This window comes from Lithobates pipiens, unplaced genomic scaffold (assembly GCF_037356315.1).
Source record: "Lithobates pipiens isolate NorthernLeopardFrog02 unplaced genomic scaffold, aLitPip1_a1.2 Scaffold_19, whole genome shotgun sequence".
Taxonomy (NCBI): Eukaryota; Metazoa; Chordata; class Amphibia; order Anura; family Ranidae; genus Lithobates; species Lithobates pipiens.
Window position 1 is genome coordinate 376,820,402 of NW_027507764.1, and position 19,133 is coordinate 376,839,534.

Sequence of the window (19,133 nt, forward strand, 5' to 3'; positions counted from 1 at the left end):
TAAGTACAAATTATCTGTCCTCCTGTTTCAGCATCGTTTGTTCATTTATCACATAACATCTAGTATTTCTGGTCAGTGTCAATATGCTCTGCATCTTTGTAGTTAACAGATGTCTTCTCTTGTCGAATGAATTACTTAAAGTCTCATGCACTGCTGGCCACAGATGTGTCACTATAGCAACATCATTAATTTCAGATCTTACCGGAAACATGCACTCCAATCAAACCTAATTATACCACGTTGCTTTCTTGTCCTACAATAAGGAAACTATAATGCAATTATTGAGATAGTTGGTTCTCCATTCTACTATGGCAAATGAGAGGACCCCTGTGATGGACGCTTCTTGTCAAAAGGTTTATTGATGTAGCACAATCCCAATTTGCAATCATAGAAAGGACTAGTCTGCAATGATATCTACAATATAATTATTCCTAGGCTGGTCTGATAAAAGATCTGTAATAATGATGATGCCTAAAAGTTTCAATTTTTTTTGATCTTAATAAAAACATAACATGTTTTAATCAAGGTAGCCTATAGGAAATATTTTATATTCAACTACAGAATGGAAGAATAGAACTGGGATGCAAAGGAAACTTGAAAAATCGCAGGTGCATTGTAACTACAGCATCTAAAAATTAAAGCCACAGTTCTAAAATAGTTTGCCTAACCATGCATATTGCTATCTATGGATAAAAGCAAAATCTTTCACTTCCCTACTTGTCACAAACAGTAATACTATCCCATAGTTTATTTTTGCAGGAAAAACCCTCCATGTAACATCTTGCAACTCTGTTCGAAAAGCTGTAGCAATTTTTTTCACTGGGTATTAAAGTGTCACTAAACCTAACTTTTAATTTTAGTCATTGTATGTAAAAATATGGTATTTACCTATCTGTATAACCTATTCATTATGTACGCTGTGATTGTTAGTAAATACCTGGTTGATCATGACACTTTACTAGAGTAGTACCCATTCAGAGTGGTAGTGGAATACCAGGCAATTCTGTGTATCTTCCATTATCACTCTCATTGTGCATGCTCTGGCAAATTCCTCCTCAATTGACAAAATCATTGTTGCTTCTGTATTCTTTCAGCACAGAGGATTTTGTCACAATGGGTGTGCCTCGGTCTCTATCCGCTCTCCATCCTGAAGTTAGCGGTTGTGGTCCTGGGCACCAGCTAAGGGGTTTGGGCAGGAACAACAACCAAAAAAAAGTATTTTTTTTCCTTTCCTTAATGTGCAATGCAGCATGCTGTGATGTGTTGTAACCTTTTGCAAAACTTAAAAGTGTTGAAGTGATAACCAAATTGCTCCAAGATCCACAAAGCTGATTGGAAGACAATCTTTCTCTGGTGACCAAGTCTCTTGGACTGAGACAACCCAGGACTCCTCCCGAACCTGACAGGCTGACATCTGTCGTGACCTTCCAGTGTAGTGTAGGACTTCCCCAACTCCAAAGCTGGACTAATGATCCACCAAGACAGAGCCAGCTGGGTGTTGGGATGCAGTTTAATCTGCTTGTCCCATGAAGCTAGAAATATTGAGTTGAAATGGTTTGGAATGAAAATGGGAGTATGGGAATGCTTTGAAGGAGGCAACAATTAAGTCTAGGACTTAATTGTTGAGGTGAGTTGAACCCAAGTGTTCATACCTAAGTGGCAGGGTTTGTAAATTTCTCCTGTGCAAGAAAACCATGGACAAGAAAGTGTCTAGGAGAAGACCCAGATTCTCCAAGCAGTGAGTCAGTCAGCTCTGGTGCAGTGTTCTAAAAGTTAAGGATCCACCTGAACCTCTGCAGTTTGAACAGCCTGTTGAATACTGACTGCCAATTTTTGTGTTAACTGTTCCCTCAAAAGGAGGTCATTTAGGTAACCTACAATAGAATTCCCTGTGAATGAAACAATGAGGGTACAGGGGCTAACACCTTGTTAAAAACTCTAGGTGCAGTGGATAGACTAAAAGGCAAGAATTGATAATGTTATGTGATCACAACAATGTGTAGGAAGCCTTGATGTACTGGAAAGATGAGACATGTAAGTAGGTAACTTTGATGTTCACCAAATGCCTGAAAATCCCCTGGTTGTAATGAGGGTTATGACTAAGGCCTTATAGGCTAAAATGTGTCAACTGACTGTGGCTATTCAATAAAATTAAGAAATTTTAGGAGAAACAACTGGAGTATGGATAATTTTTTCCACATTACTCTATTCAGCCAGCAACTGGATCGAGCACCCTAGGAGCTCTGCTAGCTATGTTTTATATGGGTAGAAGCACTGATTTTTCTGTTTATACTATATTGAGGCAATGGCTGGCCTACAAGTTTCCATAGGGATATTTGGACCCAAATGAAGGCACTGAGCACCTTCAGGTTCAGAATGGATGGAATGCCATCAGTGGGCTTTGCGACTGTATAAAGCAAAATCCCAATTTGCAATCCTAGGAAGTACTAGTTTGCAATGCTATCCACAATATAATTACTCCTAGGCTGGTCTGATAAAAGATCTGTAATAATGATGATGCTTAAGTTTCAATTTTGTAGTAGTAAAACCCTTGATTTTTTTTTCTAGGACAATAGTTACCCCCCCCCCCCCCCCTCCTTAAGACAGGAGTTGGGTCAGACAATTGTGAAGAGCTACCCAATTTTGTGGGGAAGTTTGAAGGTATGATAGCATAAAACAGGGTGGTGGAAGAGACTGAAACTGTAACTTATAACCTCCAGTGATTATGTTCTGGACTGAAAGATCTAGAATGCCCAGGGTCCATGTATCTGCAAAAGTTATCAGGCATCCAACACCTTGAGCAACCCTCCATTAGCTGCATTCCGACCAGCCGCAGCAGTTGTACTGCGCCAACATGGCTCAGATGCACGAATCGCCGTCATGTTACGGTCAATAGGGGGGGGGGGCGTGCGTGCCCCCTGCTCACCCACAGAGCCAGTGCAAGCGCTCGGTGGTCGCGATCACTGCCGGGCTCCCGCATTCGCTCGGGGACACACCGAGAACAGGGATCTGTGTGTGTAAACACTTTCTGGTTCTCTGAGGGGAGAACAAACAGATCGTCTGTTCATACAGAGTATGAACGGCAATCTCTCATCTCTCCTGCACAGGCCCATTCCCCCTTCAGTTAGAATACACACTATGACACGCTTAACCCCTTCACTGTCCCCTAGTGTTCACCCCTTCACTGCCAGTACCATTTTTACAGTAATCAATGCAATTTTATAGCATTGATAGCTGTCAAAATGCCAATGATCCCAAAAATGTGTCAAAATTGTCCAATGTGTTCGCCATAATGTCGCAGTCACAATAAAAATCGCAGATCACTGCCATTACTAGTAAAAAAAAAAAGAATAATAAAAAAGCCATAAACTATCCCCTATTTTTTAGATGCTATAACTTTTGCGCAAACCAATCAATATACGCTTATTGCGATTTGATTTACCAAAAATATGTAGAATACATATCAGCCTTAACTGAAGAAAAAATAATGATTTTTTATATATTTTTGGGGGATATTTATTATAGCAAAAAGTAAAAAATATTGATTTTTTTTTCAAAATTGTTGCGAAAAAAAAAAAAACCCCCAGAGGCGATCAAATACCCCCAAAAGAAAGCTATATTTGTGGGAAAAAAAGGACGTCAATTTTGTTTGGGTGCAACAAAGCACGACTGTGTAATTGTCAGTTAAAGCGACGTAGTGCCGAATTAGCAAAAGGTGCTCTGGTCAGGAAGGGGGTAAAATCTTCCGGGGCTGAAGTGGTTAAAAGCAGCATTTTGTTTCAGGTTTGAATGATTTTAAGGTCTAGGGCTTGTAGAGGATTTCACATACCTGAGATTGCACCTTCTTTTGCTGGTAAAATAGCTTCAAGCTTCTTGTCCACTGAGTCCTGAAATTATGCAGCATTCCCTACTGGGACAGTTAAGGTTTTGCTTGGCTCCACTACAGGAACAGTCCAAATTTTAGGAACTCTTCCTCAATAGGTATTGTTGGGCAAAAGCCAGTTAAACCTAAACCTATAAATAAATGATCACTGCAATCAGTGACACTGTGACTGGGGGGGAGGGGGGACGGGGGGATCGGGGGGGGGTGATCGGAGGGGTGGGTTGTGTGCCTGTGTGTGCCTATGTTTTAGTGTAGTGTTGGTGCACACTTATGCCCCGTACACACGAGCGGACTTTTCGACATCCAAACTCCGACGGACTGAGTCCGGCGGACTATCCGATCGTGTGTGGGCTGCAACGGACTTTAGCGAAGCTAAAGTCTGACGGACTTTAGAAATGAAGCATGCTTTAAATTTTCCCGACGGAACTCCGCCGGACCCGGTCCCCTTTGAAAAATCCGCTCGTGTGTGTGCTACTCCGACGGACTAAAACCGACGCTAGGGCAGCTATTGGCTACTGTCTAGGAACTTCCTACGTCGAATCCAGTCGTACGTCATCACGTTCGACTCCGTCGGAGTTTGGTGTGATGGTGTGTGGTCAAGTCCGTTCGGTCGAAAAGTCCGCCAGAACTCCGTCGGAACTCCGGCGGAACTCCTTTGGAGGTCTGTCAGACTTAATCCCTCTCGTGTGTACGGGGCATTACTGTGTCCTCTCCTCGTAGTCTGGTCAATAATACCGCCCCGAGGAGAATGACATCACTTCCTCCCTGCCTGTGTTTACTATACACAGTGGGAGGAAGCTTCACATTCGCCAGGAGCGATCGAGAGGGGATGGCCAGAAACCAACGGCCATCCCCTCATCCCGGATCGCGCCTGCAGCGAAACGGACTGCCGCATCCAGCGGGAGGGGGTCCGATCGGACCCCCACCCACTGGAAGGCAAGCACGTACATGTACGTGTTTGTGCCTGTACATGCCATTGTGATGACGTACATTGGCATGCAGCGGTCCTTAAGTGGTTAACCACTTCCCATCCGGGCCAATTCTGGCACTTTGCTCTTATATGTAGAAATCATAATTTTTTTTTCCTAAAAAATATAATGTTTGGGGATTCTGAGTAATATTTTTTTTTAGCAGAGACCCTAGGGACTAAAATGGCGATTTTTAAACTTTTTTGGGGGGAAAAAACTTTAATGAATTAAAAAACAAAAAACATAAAGTTAGCCCAATTTTTTTGTATAATGTGAAAGATGATGTTACGCCAAGTAAATAGATAGGACATGCTTTAGAGTTACAAAGGAGGTCTTGGGCTCAAATTTTTGCTTTTGCTCTAACGCACACGGCTATACCTCACACGTGATTGAACGCCGTTTACATATGTGGGCACGACATATGTATATATTCGCTTCTGTGCGCGAGCACGCGGGGACGGGGGTGTTTTAAAAAAAAAATAGTTATTCTTTATTTTACTTTTGTTCTTTTACCACTTTTATTCCTATTAAAAGGAATATGAATAGTGCGTGACAGTTCCTCTTTATGGAGAGATGTAGGGTTAATAAGACCCCACATCTCTCCTCCAGGCTGGAAAGGCTGAGATTAAAAAAAAAATATATAAACTCTCAGCCTTTCCAGCCGCGGCATTGTTTACATCTGCCGGCCCGGACGTGATGTGATAACATCACACTCAGGCCTCAGAGGGTCAGAGAGATGACTGGAGACCATCTGGTCACCAGAAATCTCTATGGTAAACTTCCAGTGGTGGCAAATTCTTTCTCCGGTTCGCCAATCGTATGGGCGAGCCTGTAGAAACACCCTCCCACCACCTGTAAGAACGATCAAGCGGCTCAACTGCCTCTATGTTGTTCTTACGGTGCACAGAATTACCGGCTGAAAAAGATGATATCTGGACGATGCCTGTAGCTGCGGGCATCGTTCAGATATCCCCATTCAAAGTCCATGACGTCATATGACGTACCTTGGGTGGGAAATGGTTAATCATATAGTATAGGCTTGATATTCGTAGGCCCTGGGATGTTCCCAAGCAATACATCTGAATATTTAGCAACAAAAAGGCAAACAGAAGAGTTCTGACAGTTTCAATATACAAGGGTCAAAGACCCAACTCAGAGAAACAATGAAATAACCTAGTGGCCAAAGGCTACATGCGCAGAGGCCTGGACATCCACCTGCTACCCTGTTTCCCCGAAAATAAGACCTAGCGTGATTGTCGGTGATGGCTGCAATATAAGCCCTACCCCCCCATAAGCCCCTACCTGGTTTCCCCCAAAAATAAGCCCTACCCTGAAAATAAGACCTACAGTGAATTTAACTAGGGCTTATTTGGGGGGTAGGGCTTATATTTCTGCATCACCGGCAATCGCACCAGGTCTTATTTTCGGGGGAAACAGGGTAGATCTTGGAGATGAACCAAAGACTAGGTGGCAGCCCTCCAAGCCAGGTAACAGAAGCTTTGTGGAGTGACCGTGTAAAGCTACCAGAGGTACCTTTGCCTTAAGAACATAAGCCCTCACGATGGGTTGTCTTATCAACCTATAAGAGGCGTAGGAGTATGAGATGAGATCCTGTCGGCAATACAAAAAGAGTCTGTTTTTCAGCTTTTCAAATACAGACTGGGACTGTCATACCCTGACAGCTTTGACCACATTACACAGTACACATTACAAACAGTAGAAAGCTATTTCTTTGGAATGCTTTGGATCAGGGCACAGTGTCCTCAATAAAGGATAAGCTCACCTTTAGAAAAAATAAATGCACATCTTTTTTGCAGATAAATAACATGTGCATTTATCATTTTTTGTTAGGAACCTCTAAAGCATTGCACCCACGATCAGCAGATCATGGGTGTAAAGTGAAGGTCCTGCAGACTGTCTGCGTAGCGGTCTACCCGTACCGCCTATATGGGCAGGCCGTTACTGAATGACAGGAAGCTCAATGGCGACCTGGTAGTTCACCGATTCACAGGGATCTATATATCAACTACGCGGCGGTGTGGGCGGAGCTCCGCAAAGCCACACTCTCTTTGAAGTGTGACAGCGAGTGCAGAGGGAAGAGCCCCAGCTCGTTGCTACAGGGGGCAGGGATCAGGGGGAGAGAAATCTGATGTTGAACATGTTACACCCTAAATATGAGTGTAACATGTTCAGAAAGGTGAACATATCCTTTAAGGTGGAAAGCTGAGACCACCTTAAGTATAAAGAAGGGTATTGGATGAAAGACCTCTTTATCATTGTAAGGAATCAGGAAAGCTCTGTGCATGATAGAGCCGTTAACTCAGAAACACACCTAAAGGACTACATAACCACCAAGAAGGGCATTTTGCAGGACAGATCATGCAAGGAGAGTACAAGGGTAACCTGTTGTTGAACCTGGAGGCCAGGATGCTCACATGTGGAGTTGGCTATTTCTCACATAAGAGAATAAAGATGTTGGGATGAAGGGACCACTTTCCCTGGTCCAGGCAGTGACAGCTGAGGAAACTTGCCTGGCACCTGACGGGTATACTCACACAGAATCCTTCAAGGCCAGGGGACCACCTAAGTGTGAACCATGGCCCTTTGCCTGCTAATAAAGCTGCTAGTAGATATAAAGTGTGCCTGCACATTCCTGCAGCAACTTTAATGGTTTCCTGCATAATTGAAAGCTAAGCCATTTTGAACACTTGCGGGTACTGTTGGAGCTTACCAATTCCCATCGCCACAATATTGTTGCTACAATGGGCAACTGGGATGCATTGGAGGTAGGAGTAGCAATCATGTTTTGTCTTAATAAGGGGTCCAGCATTTAGGTATGCTGGAAACAAAAAGAGTTGCTGGGGTAATATCCAAGCAGCTTAAAGTGAACCTGTGCCCAGACTAAAGTATTTGCACATTCTGAGAAATGCAGTAAAGTACTTTAAAACAAGAGCACATTCACATCTGTAGCTACAGGCATTGTGGAAAAATTTGTTTTCAAAATTTACAGCAGAGGCAGAGGCAATTACTTTGAATTGCAAAAGAGTCTTGATAGCATTTCAGACCTCTAATACAAACATACATTAGGTGTTTCTAAACCATTTCTGACCAAACTTAGGTTTGTTGCAATCTTTGATAATTAATTATATAAGATTACGTCCAGTTTCATAGTTAAAGGTTTTCACTACAACCATGAAATTGATATCTAAATGTTCAAGCAGCAGAGTCAAATTGCATGTTTGAGACAAATTTAAGGGAATCAAAGTTCATTAAATAGCTCCCGTAACTGAATAATAGATGAATAATATACCCTCCATGCTTACACAGCTATAAATGTATCAGCTATGCAACAATGATGTACATGAATTTAGATGTACACCAATAATGTTGTAACCCTGATATGCCATGTTTCCTGGATCATTACATTCCGCTTTCTTATCAATTTTTTAGATAGCTAGCAATTACCTCTGCTTTCTTTTACACAGTTTTCAAAAGAGAGGACATATTAAATAATGTCATCCATGGCAAGGAATTGAGTTGTAACACAATATCACATGGGGTAGAAGCAAATTCTGCATGAATGGTTATTTAAATAAAGCAAAATTAAACATTTTAAAATTGTTCTAGACACAAAGCTAAACCTCAATCTATTAAACTTCACACCAGTAGTAGATTTTATGCTTGTAGCTTCCAAACTGGTGAAAGTCACCCACATGAACATTTCCAATAAAAAAAACAAAAATGCTATCCAAGTGAGACTTGCACTTATCGCCTGAGAAAATCATTAAAGAATAAGTTCATAAGGAAATCATTAAATGATAAGATCACTTTTTAGAAAAAAATTATAAATGCACATTTTTTTGCAGGTAAAAAAATGTGCATTTACTTATTTCTATTTTTTGAGCCTATAAAGCATTACATCAGATCGCTGGTGCCATGTAAGAGGCAATATGGCTACATTTAACCAATTAAGCTCCGGACCATTTTGCAGCTAAAGGACTAAGCCCCTTTTTGCAATTCGGCACTGCGTTGATTTAACTGACAATTGCGCGGTCGTGGGACGTGGCTTCCAAACAAAATTGGCATCCTTTTTTTCCCACAAATAGAGTTTTCTTTCTGTGGTATTTGATCACCTCTGCAGTTATTTTTTGCGCTATAAACAAAAATAGAGCGACAATTTTGAAAAAAAAAATGCAATATTTTTTACTTTTTTGCTATTATAATTATCTCCGAAAATATCTAAAAAAAACATTTTTTTTTCCTCAGTTTAGGCTGATACGTATTCTTCTACATATTTTTGGTAAAAAAAAAATCACAATAAGCGTTTATTGATTGGTTTGTGCAAAAGTTATAGCGTCTACAAAATAGGGGATAGTTTTATGGCATTTTTATTAATAATTTTTTTTTTTACTAGTAATGGTGGCGATCAGTGATTTTTATTGTGACTGCGACATTATGGCGGACACGTCGGACAATTTTGACACATTTTTGGGACCACTGGCATTAATACAGCGATCAGTGCGATTAAAAATGCACTGATTACTGTAAAAATGTCACTGGCAGTGAAGGGGTTAACCACTAGGGGCAGTGTAGGGGTTAAGTGTGTGTGTTTTTTTACTGTAGGGGGTGTGGCTTGGCGTGTGACGTCACTGATAGTTCTTTCACATCGAAATATGCAGGCATCCAGGGTAAAGCTGTCCACATAGACCGTCCTCCGCACCGCCATTGATGTCATCCCTTCTACACTGTGCTCCAAGAGCACTTCAAGCCACGCTTTCAGTTCGCTCTACTACAGACTGCAGACAGACAGCGGTAAGAGCCGGCGGTGTGGAAAATGCTCTATGTGGACAGCTTTACCCCCGATGCCTGCATATTTAGATGTGCCTCTTTTAATCATCAACCATGTAAGTTTCTAAATGTTGTACCTCCACATTAAGTGTAACCATAATGCTACACTTAGAGGCACTTCTCTTCTCTTTTATACTCGGTAGCTCCTGCTGGATTTTGCTGCCATTTGTGGATGAACATTTTATGATTACACGACCTATCACATTGCTATAATCTTTTTATAGGACAATAAACTGAAATACCTATGAATAAATGGTTGTGTAATGAATCATCTATGTTTCTATTATTTTGTATGGGGAAATGTGCTTTGATATACAAGTACTTTGGATTACAAGCATGTTTCCGGAAAAAATTATGCTTGCAATCCAAGGTTTTACGGTACATCCCATATCGGCAAGCAGAGAAAATCTGACAGGAAGAGAGAATGAACTACCACAGAGCTCCACAGCGCCATGGTAGTTCATTGAAAACTACAAGTGACCTGACCTTGTAGTTTTCCATTTACGGTACACTGTGGATGAGTGACACGGCCGGGCATCAAATATGTTCCAACCTTAACCTACAAACACAGAAGCAATTAATCCAATAATACCGGAAACGTTTCTGGTAATCCTTTATTGTTCTCGGCTAACAGGTCACTCACCATTGCTTATATGAATTTTGTGTGAACAGAACAGGGTATGTGTTAAGTGAAAAAAAGAGAAGCCAATAATGTACTCCAGTACAAAAAGTATCATACTGTAGTCGGTCCAGGTTACCTGTTTTGTCAGTAAGTAAATACACCAAGCGTCCCAACTCCTCAGGAATGGTGCTAGTCCTCACCACAGTGCCAGGAATATTCTCATCTTTCATGATCATCCAGCCATAAGCAGCCTTTCCCATGTCCAGGTTCACTCGTAAACTGCCAAGAAAATATTGGTTTATTTATACAGACCTAGGAAAATAACTGAAAAAAGTACACTATAACTATCCTTCCATGGGAAATGACAACTTCTTTCCCCACACAGTAAGCAACTGCAGAGGACCCTCTCACTTTCACTGTGTGAGAGATCTAAAGAAATCCAAAATGTTAGGTGTTGCCACCAGTAAACGTATCAGTGGTCCTCAAAGAAGATCTAAAAGAAAGGCCTTAGCTAAAGCGACATGAAAGTGAATTTTCTCTCTTTTTTTTTTGTTTTTGAAAATCACTAGTCTAGAGGATGCTACTTAATTATATTCCTATATAAATCTTAAAAGACACACGTGGCTCATATAAACACATTCATAAGAACAGGTTTTAACTTATATATCAAGTATAGTCATATCTCACACTCCAAACATCAGATGTGGCAAATGCACTCTGTAACACACCCTAAGAAGAACAACATTCCAAGAAGTATTTTCTTGTAGGCCAAATCTTTTATATTCAGTAATACTACAGCCCTGGCCAAAAGTTTTGAGAATCACAAAAATAAAAATTTTCACAAAGTCTGCAACTTAATCTTTTTGTCAGATGTTACTATGGTATACTGACATATGTATTAGAGCTGGGCGATTTTCTAAAAAAAGAAAAAAAAATCTGCGATTTAAAAAAAAAAACTTGATTCACGATTCAGCTTTTTTTTTTATGGACACCGTGCCAGTGCTGAGGAGCTGTGGGCAGGAGTTTTTAGGCCTAGTCCGCGGTGTCCGGCCTCGCAGACTAGGCTGAAGCTGCGGCCTCACTTAAAAACTCCTGCCTGCAGCTCCTCAGGACCAGCGCAGTGTCAGTGTTGGTCCTAGGGAGCTGCAGGCAGGCGTTTTTAGGTGAGGCCGCGGCTGCGGCCTAGTCTGCGGCGTCCGGTCTCGCAGACTAGGCTGAAGCCGCGGCCTCACCTAAAAACTCCTGCCCGCAGCACCTCAGGACCGGCGCGGTGTCTGTGAAAGAAAAAAAAAATCTAAAATAAACGATTTTCTGAAATTTTGAATCGATTTGACCTCTCAACTCGATTCAAGATTTAAATAGATTTTTTCCCCAGCCCTAATTTGTATAAATGACAAGCATTTCATAAGTGTCAAAGGCTTTTATTGATAATTACATTAAGTTTATACAAAGAGTCAATACCTGCAGTGTTGACCCTTCTTTTTCAAGACCTCTGAAATTTGCCCTGGCATGCTGTCAATCAACTTCTGGACCACATGTGGACTGATGGCAGCCCTTTTTTGCATAATCAATGCTTGCAGCTTGTCAGAATTTGTGGGGTTTTGTGTTTACCCGAATATTGAGGATTGACCACAAGTTCTCAATGGGATTAAGTTCTGGGGAGTTTCCTGGCCATTTCGATGTTTTGTTCTTCAAGTCACTTAGTTATCACTTTTGCCTTATGGTAAGATGCTCCATCATGCTGGAAAATGCATTGTTCGTCACCAAACTGTTCTTGGATGGTTGGAAGAAGTTGCTCTCGGAGGATGTTTTTGTACCATTCTTTATTCATGGCTGTGTTCTTAGGCAAAATTGTGAATGAACCCAACTCCCTTGACTGAGAAGCAACCCCACAAATCAATGGTCTCAGGAATGCTTTAGTGTTGGGATGACACAGGACTGATGGTAGAGCTCACCTTTTCTTCTCCGGACAAGTTTTTTTCTGGATGTCCCAGACAATCGGAAAGGGGATTAATCAGACAAAATTACTTTACCCCAGTCCTTAGCAATCCAATCCCTGTACCTTTTGCAGAATATCAGTCTGTCCCTGATGTTTTTCCTGGGGAGAAGTGGCTTCTTTGCTGCCCTTCTTGACACCAGGTCATTCTCCAAAAGTCTTCACCTTACCATGTGTGCAGCTGCACACACTCCTGCCTGCTGCTATTCCTGTGCAACCTCTGCACTGGTGGTGCACCGATCCCATAGCTGAATCAACTGCAGAAGACGGTCCTGGCATTTGCTGGACTTTCTTGGGTGCCCTGATGCCTTCTTCACAACAGCTGAACCACTTTCCTTGAAGTACCTGACTGATGGAAGCCCATTCTTACATAATTAATGCTTAGAGCTTGTCAGAATTTGTGCTTTTTATTGTTCACCCGCCTATTGCAGATTGACCACAAGTTCCTGATGGGATTGAGGTCTGGGGAGTTTCCAGGCCATGGACCCAAAATTTCAATGTTTTGTTCTTCAAACCACTTAGTTATCAATTTTGCCTTATGGCAATGTGCTCCATCATTGGAAAATAGATTGTTCGTCACCAAACTGTTCTTGGATGGTGGGGAGAAGTTGCTCCCTGATGCCTTCTTCGCAACAATTAAACCGCTCTCCTTGACGTTCTTGACAATTCGATAGTTGATTTAGGTGCAATCTTTGTAGCAGCAATATCCTTGACTATGAATCCCTTTTTCTGCAAAGCAATAGTGACCACATGTGTTTCCTTGCAGGTAACCATGGTTAACAGAGGAAGAACAATGATTTCAAGCACCACCCTCCCTTTAAAGCTTCCCGTCTGTTATTCTAACTCAATCAGCATTACAGAGTGACTTCAGCCTTGTCCTCGTCAACAGTGACATGAGAGGATCACTGACACGATGTCAGCTGGTCCTTTTTTGACAGGGCTGAAATTAAGTGGACATGTTTTTTGGTGGATCAAGTTCATTTTCATGGCAAAGAGGGACTTTGCAATTAATTGCAATTCATCTGATCACTCTTCATAACATTTTGGATTATATGCAAATTGCCATCATAAAAACAGGCAGCAGACTGTGAAAATTTATATCTGTGTCTTTCTAAAAACTTTTGGCCAGGTTTGTACTCATCAATCAAATGCATTAACATTCTAGGAGTTACTTATTTATGATACAACATAATATCTATGAATATTGTAGGCTAGAAATAGCTTTGTGTAACAACAGGAAATGTAGTGTGCAATATTTTTTATCATGCAATTGGTGAAAGAACCTTATAAATACATTCATGCTCTACAATGGATTGGATATCCTGATTAGTTTAGTAAAATGAACATTGCACAGAAATAAAACAGTATTGCTTTTTGCAATGAACTCTCAAGAATCAGCAGATTTGCAAGCACTTTCTCACTCTGTTTCCTGATAAGATCAATTTCCTTCACAATGTAAGCCAAGTGTATATTTCAAAAAAATGCGACATTCAGTGAAATTAGACATCCTTGCCTGTCTTTGCTACACACACATACCTTATTGGAATGATATAGGAAAATAGAAGGAGGAACCGGAAGAGGTAGCGATACCACGGGCCAACAAACCCCTGCAAGGTTACCATTACAATGGAGAGCGCCACCAGAGCCAGAAAAAGCGCTTTTGTCAACTGGTTCAATTCAAGGTCCAACAGTCCCACCTGATCAAAAGAGAGAACATATTTTAAGGTAAAATAGATTTCATATATGTCCCAAAAAGATAAAGATTGTTTCGTTCACTGTGAAAATACACCATTACACTCTTTGTGCTCTCCTACCTTTTTTTTCACAAAAAAAATGTCTGAAAGACTTGTTTAAAACAGGCCACGCAAAACAATTCTGAATCAAATTATCCCTTTTCTATGTTTTATCCTTTTTCAAAGCATTTTCCTTTGACTTTCCACACATTTACAGTTTCTTTACTTTAAGCTGATAGGTGTTATGACTCTTTACAATACATTTTCATTTGAACTATTTTTTTTCTGTAAGCTGCGAGATACAAAATTGCTACAAATATTATTCAATAAATCACACATGCTACAACAGCTAGCAACAACTCTTAAACATTTTCCAGTCTGCTTGACTCCTTTGATTTTGATTTGACCTCGGGAAAAGTTGTGGAAAAATGACCATACTCAGTTAGGCACATAGCTGGATTATTGATCAGGTTGAAGTTTGTACACAAGGCAAACTTCATGAAATCTAAAATAAGAATTTGGGCTTATTCACGCTTGGCCACTTTTGTAAGATGAGTTTTCCATTTAAATGTTTGGAAATGCAGTCTTTTTATCTTGGTCAGTTTATATACCCACAAAATGTGCCGGACAGGATTTAGAATGCAAACTAATCCAGCCAAAGGCTCATCTACTCTGACAAAATGGGCTACCCGAAAGTAAGCTCCCAAATGTTGCAGGGAGGTCCCATTACCCTGGGAGGCATTTGTTTAGGATAAAGCAGGGGCACAGCAAAAGCGTAGACACAAGATTCAGGGAGAGTCAACGGTGATCAACAGCTTTCAGGTTTCCCAGACTCCCTCAAAGGCACCCAACGCAATGCATTTAGCTCTGTAACAGCATGTGTAAAGTCGTAAAGGGAAAAAATTTTCAATATTCCATTAATATCCTCAGGATACCTACAGTGTATCGAATCATTACAATTTGGGCAATGATTGTTGTTTACATGGTCTGGGCACTAGTTTTCTTTATACGCCTTATGCCTAATACAAACAGAATGATTTATCTAACTACAAAGACTACAAAATATTGCATCAATTCCCAGCAAATTCATGAATATCTATATTCATAGTCCACTATGAATATAATAAAAAATAAAAATAATGTCTTATAAAGATGTAGCTGAGAATGAAACCCCTCTAACGATGTCCTGCTTGTAAGTGAAGGAGACACAATCTAACTATTGTACACAACACACACAACAGATGAAATACATTTAAGGGAGCTGTTTACCCTGCCAAAGGTTTTCTATTTCAGTCCTCCTTCAACTTCTGAGATTTACACACTTCTGTGATACAACAGGGACCTGTCTAGCAGTGCAGGAGACCTGATATTTCTCTGCTGCAGTCACAGTGGTTCTAAAGGCTAAAGTTTTTTTTAACCTTGATTTCTTCACTGAAACCTTCAGTGAAGCTTCCTTCTCAGTCCCCCCCTATACTCACCTAAGACCGATCCAGATTCAGCGATGTGCAAGAGAGCAGAAGCTCTTCTGGGTCTCTGTACCCTTATTGGCCGAGAGCAATTTGCTCCCGCTGCTGTCAATCACAGCCAGTGGGGGGTTCATAGACACACAGAGGCAGCTCAGGAATAAGCAAGCACCAGTGCCCCCAGAGCAACTAGCTTGCTCTGGGGGCACTCAGCAGGGAGGAGTGACCCAAAAAGAGGAGGCTTGGGCTGCTTTGTGCAAAACCATTGCCCATAGCTGGTCAGTATGACATGCTGTGAAGATATGGAGTGGCTGTATACAGCCACATTTTTTAAAGCTATGAATAGGATTTTTTTTTGCAGAAAATAATTATGTGGCCATTTTATAAAAATGCTCAGCAAAAAAAATAAAAAATAGTCAAAAGTTCTGTGAGTTATTTATCTCTGTAAACCCTCACTATATGAGTACCAACATGACATTCCAGTACATAATGGGAAGCTCTTAGAGAACTATAGTGAAATAGTTGAGACAAATTCCACCACACTTGCTTGTGTACAGGCTGCCCATTCCCTTGAGAACGGAGGCGCAAAGGACCACAGTGGCTGATTTATCATCTAAATTTAAAATGCAGCCCAACAAGGACAAATATCTGGCAATTTCCGCTGTTTCAACTACTACATAGTTTATGCTTGAATTATTGAGAAAAATAGGTTTTTGGATTAAAATGAAGAAAAATTAAGCCAGGGAAGTAGAGCATGTTTCAAAGCCCAGATCTTTTTGCGTTGACAAAGGCGGTCTAAGTTTCAGGCCTCGCTGAGGATCAGATGAAGTCATTATTCATTCAGTCAGGGAAAAAAAAAGACTCAATTACCTCAACCTAAAGATGCTATCAATGAATGCAAAGTGCATATTTTACTCTATTCATCCAAATCCCATTAAAAAGTGAAAGGAATGATTTAATCTGGCTTTTCTGGAGTTGGCCCTTTTTTTGTATTAAAATAAAGAATTACTGTCTTGCAACATACGTATCTGCTACCTCACACTTTTGCCTGCATCATAGCAGGGGAAGACTGTACAGCAAGTAGACAAAAACAACCAGAAATAACTAAAGTTACCTCTGCATAAAAAAGGCTGAGCAAAGAACAAAAATATTTTAGCAAGACAGTAGACATTCACATTCAAATTATGCAAAGTTTAGCTTAGCAAAAGCAAAGCTAGCTGTGCCTAGCTCCTTAAAAATCTATAAAGCCTTTACAAAAATGTGTCTAAATTTCTTATCTAAGTTTAGTTGAATGGTATTTGTTCTGTCTCTTCCTTCTCACAACCCCTAAACATATAGAACATGTTTAAAACAAAACTGGGTCTTCCTGCTCTGTTTAAAAAGGTTTTCCACTTTCACCAATAAGATGGAAAGTGCCATCACTTTTAGTAATGACTTGTGGGTGTCGCCTCAAACAAACACATCTGTAGCACTGTGGCCTGCAATTGTTTCTATTTATACCTCATCTTATGGGCAGACGCCATGTAGGTACACAAATAATACCTTTGAATTTCTCTTCCAAAGATTACAAAAAAAGGTTAAAATTTTCTTATTTTAGTACACAATGCCTGACCAGGCCATTTGCGTTATTTTAACTGACAATTGCGCGGTCGTGTGACGCTGTACCCAAAAAAAAGTATGTTCTTTTTCCCCACAAATAGTTTTCTTTTGGTGGTATTTGATCAACTCTGCGGTTTAAATTTTTTGCGCTATAAACAAAAAAGGAGCGCCAACTTTAAAAAAATTTTTTTTTTTACTTTCTGCTATAAAACACCAAATATATAGTATCACTTATTCCAAAGTAAATTGCAGCACAGAGTATACTATATTGACAGCGCTAAGGAGATAAAAAGGAAAAAATTCAACGATCAGAAACTGAAGGTCAGAAAGTTCATAAATTTAACCGATGGGCTGAGTCTTAAGTTGTGGGTAGAGTATTTCAATTAATATTCAGAGGAAGAGAAAAGAGTCCTTTTCCAAGCCATCCACCAAACTGCCAATGTGAAAACTCCAGTCCCTCTCTCCAACAGCAATCACTTCAACACGCTGCAGGACTAGTGGGATGCCCCACGCGTGCTAGCTGGATCCCGCAATACTGTTTGCCTGTCAATCTCTTCCTCTGAATATTAATATTAAGTGATAATATATATTTGTGTGTTATGCGATTTTTTTGTTATGATAGCAGCTTAGAGTTTAATTTTTCGAACAACTTCTTTAGAGCGCTGGGTTCAGTGATATTTATTAGAGTATATTTATCAGTGATACTTATATTTGATATAAAACACATCTAATTAAAAAAAAAATGTAAAAAAAATCTAATTTCTTCATTAATTTAGGTCAATATGTATTCAGCTACATATTTTTGGTCAAAAAATCCCAATAAGTGTATATCGATTGGTTTGCGCAAAAGTTATAGTGTCTACAATCAATGGGATATTTTTAAGTAATTTATTATTTTTGTTTACTAGTAATGACGGTGATCAGCAATTTTTAGCGAGGCTGCAACATTGAGGTGGACAAATCAGACACAGGACACTTCTGACACTATTTTGGGGACCATTGACACTAATACAGTGCTAAAAATATGAACTGTTACTGTACTAACGACACTGGCAGGGAAGCAGTTAACATCAGGGTGATCAAAGGGCTAAGTGTGTTCCTAGGGGGTGCTTGCTAACTGTGGGGGGCTGCTCTGACTGGAGGGAGACAGAGATCTTCTCCCCTGTGAGAACTGCAATCTGACTTGTTTTCATAGGCAGATCCCCGTTCTGCCTCTCCCAGAAACGATCGTGGGTGGCCGGCGGACATTGAGTCTGCCAGACCCGCTGATTGGCATCATCTGTGTCCAATCAGTGCACGGCTGTGCCTCCAGTGGCGCACACGCACTCCCCAGTGCACAAAATGACATACAGGCACCCGATTTCACGCAATAAAGCTGACCTGCCACAGTAAATATGTGGTAGGTGGTCGGCACGTGGTTAAAGCAAACCCATATTGACATAAAAACGTAGAATGCCACTGAAAACCTTCTTTATGGAAATGCTAATTTCTTGCTTAGCCTGGCTTTCATATTTTCAGACCCAGAAAAAGTACAAAGCAAGTCAGAACTCTTAACCTCAATTCTTGTTTTGGTCAGAAGTAGGTCAACAGTGGCATTCTGCAATTTTCTCCTGGTACAAGTTTCCTTTAATAATTTAACTGTAACCACAAGAATAGTAAGATTAGGTCCCTTTAGCAAATGCAGACTATTTGTCCGTTGTTTATCCATCTGTTTGAAGGATAAAAAAACATATATCAGTGTATGGAAAAGTGGATGTAAACTGATGATCATCAAATGGTCCGTTATTGAAAGAAAAAATGTCTCCGGGGCTCAAGTGGTTAAGGACTCTAGCTGGCGAATGTAAAAACAGATGGAAAATGAATGAAAAACTGATGCCTTTCACACATAGGGAGCATTAATTTCATCAGTTCAATCACGTTTTTTCAGAGAAAAAAACGGATGAAGTTTACATCAGTTTGTCATCCATTTTTACATCGGTTTTTCACATTTGCCAGTTACAGTCCTTACCCACTTGAGTCCC

At 40.5% G+C, this 19,133-nt stretch overlaps 1 protein-coding gene across 2 annotated transcripts in view; it reads right to left on the bottom strand.

The window, feature by feature from the left end:
• The window catches only part of ATP9B (ATPase phospholipid transporting 9B (putative)), a 534,623-nt gene that overhangs the window by 151,960 nt on the left and 363,530 nt on the right, over positions 1–19,133 (bottom strand). For both annotated transcript variants that reach the window (XM_077492334.1, XM_077492333.1), the window contains exons 12-13: positions 13,854–14,014; positions 10,458–10,600 (exon numbers count right to left, since the gene is read on the bottom strand). In XM_077492334.1, coding sequence (XP_077348460.1) covers positions 10,458–10,600; positions 13,854–14,014 — 304 coding nt within the window. The remainder of the gene's footprint in view (positions 1–10,457; positions 10,601–13,853; positions 14,015–19,133) is intronic.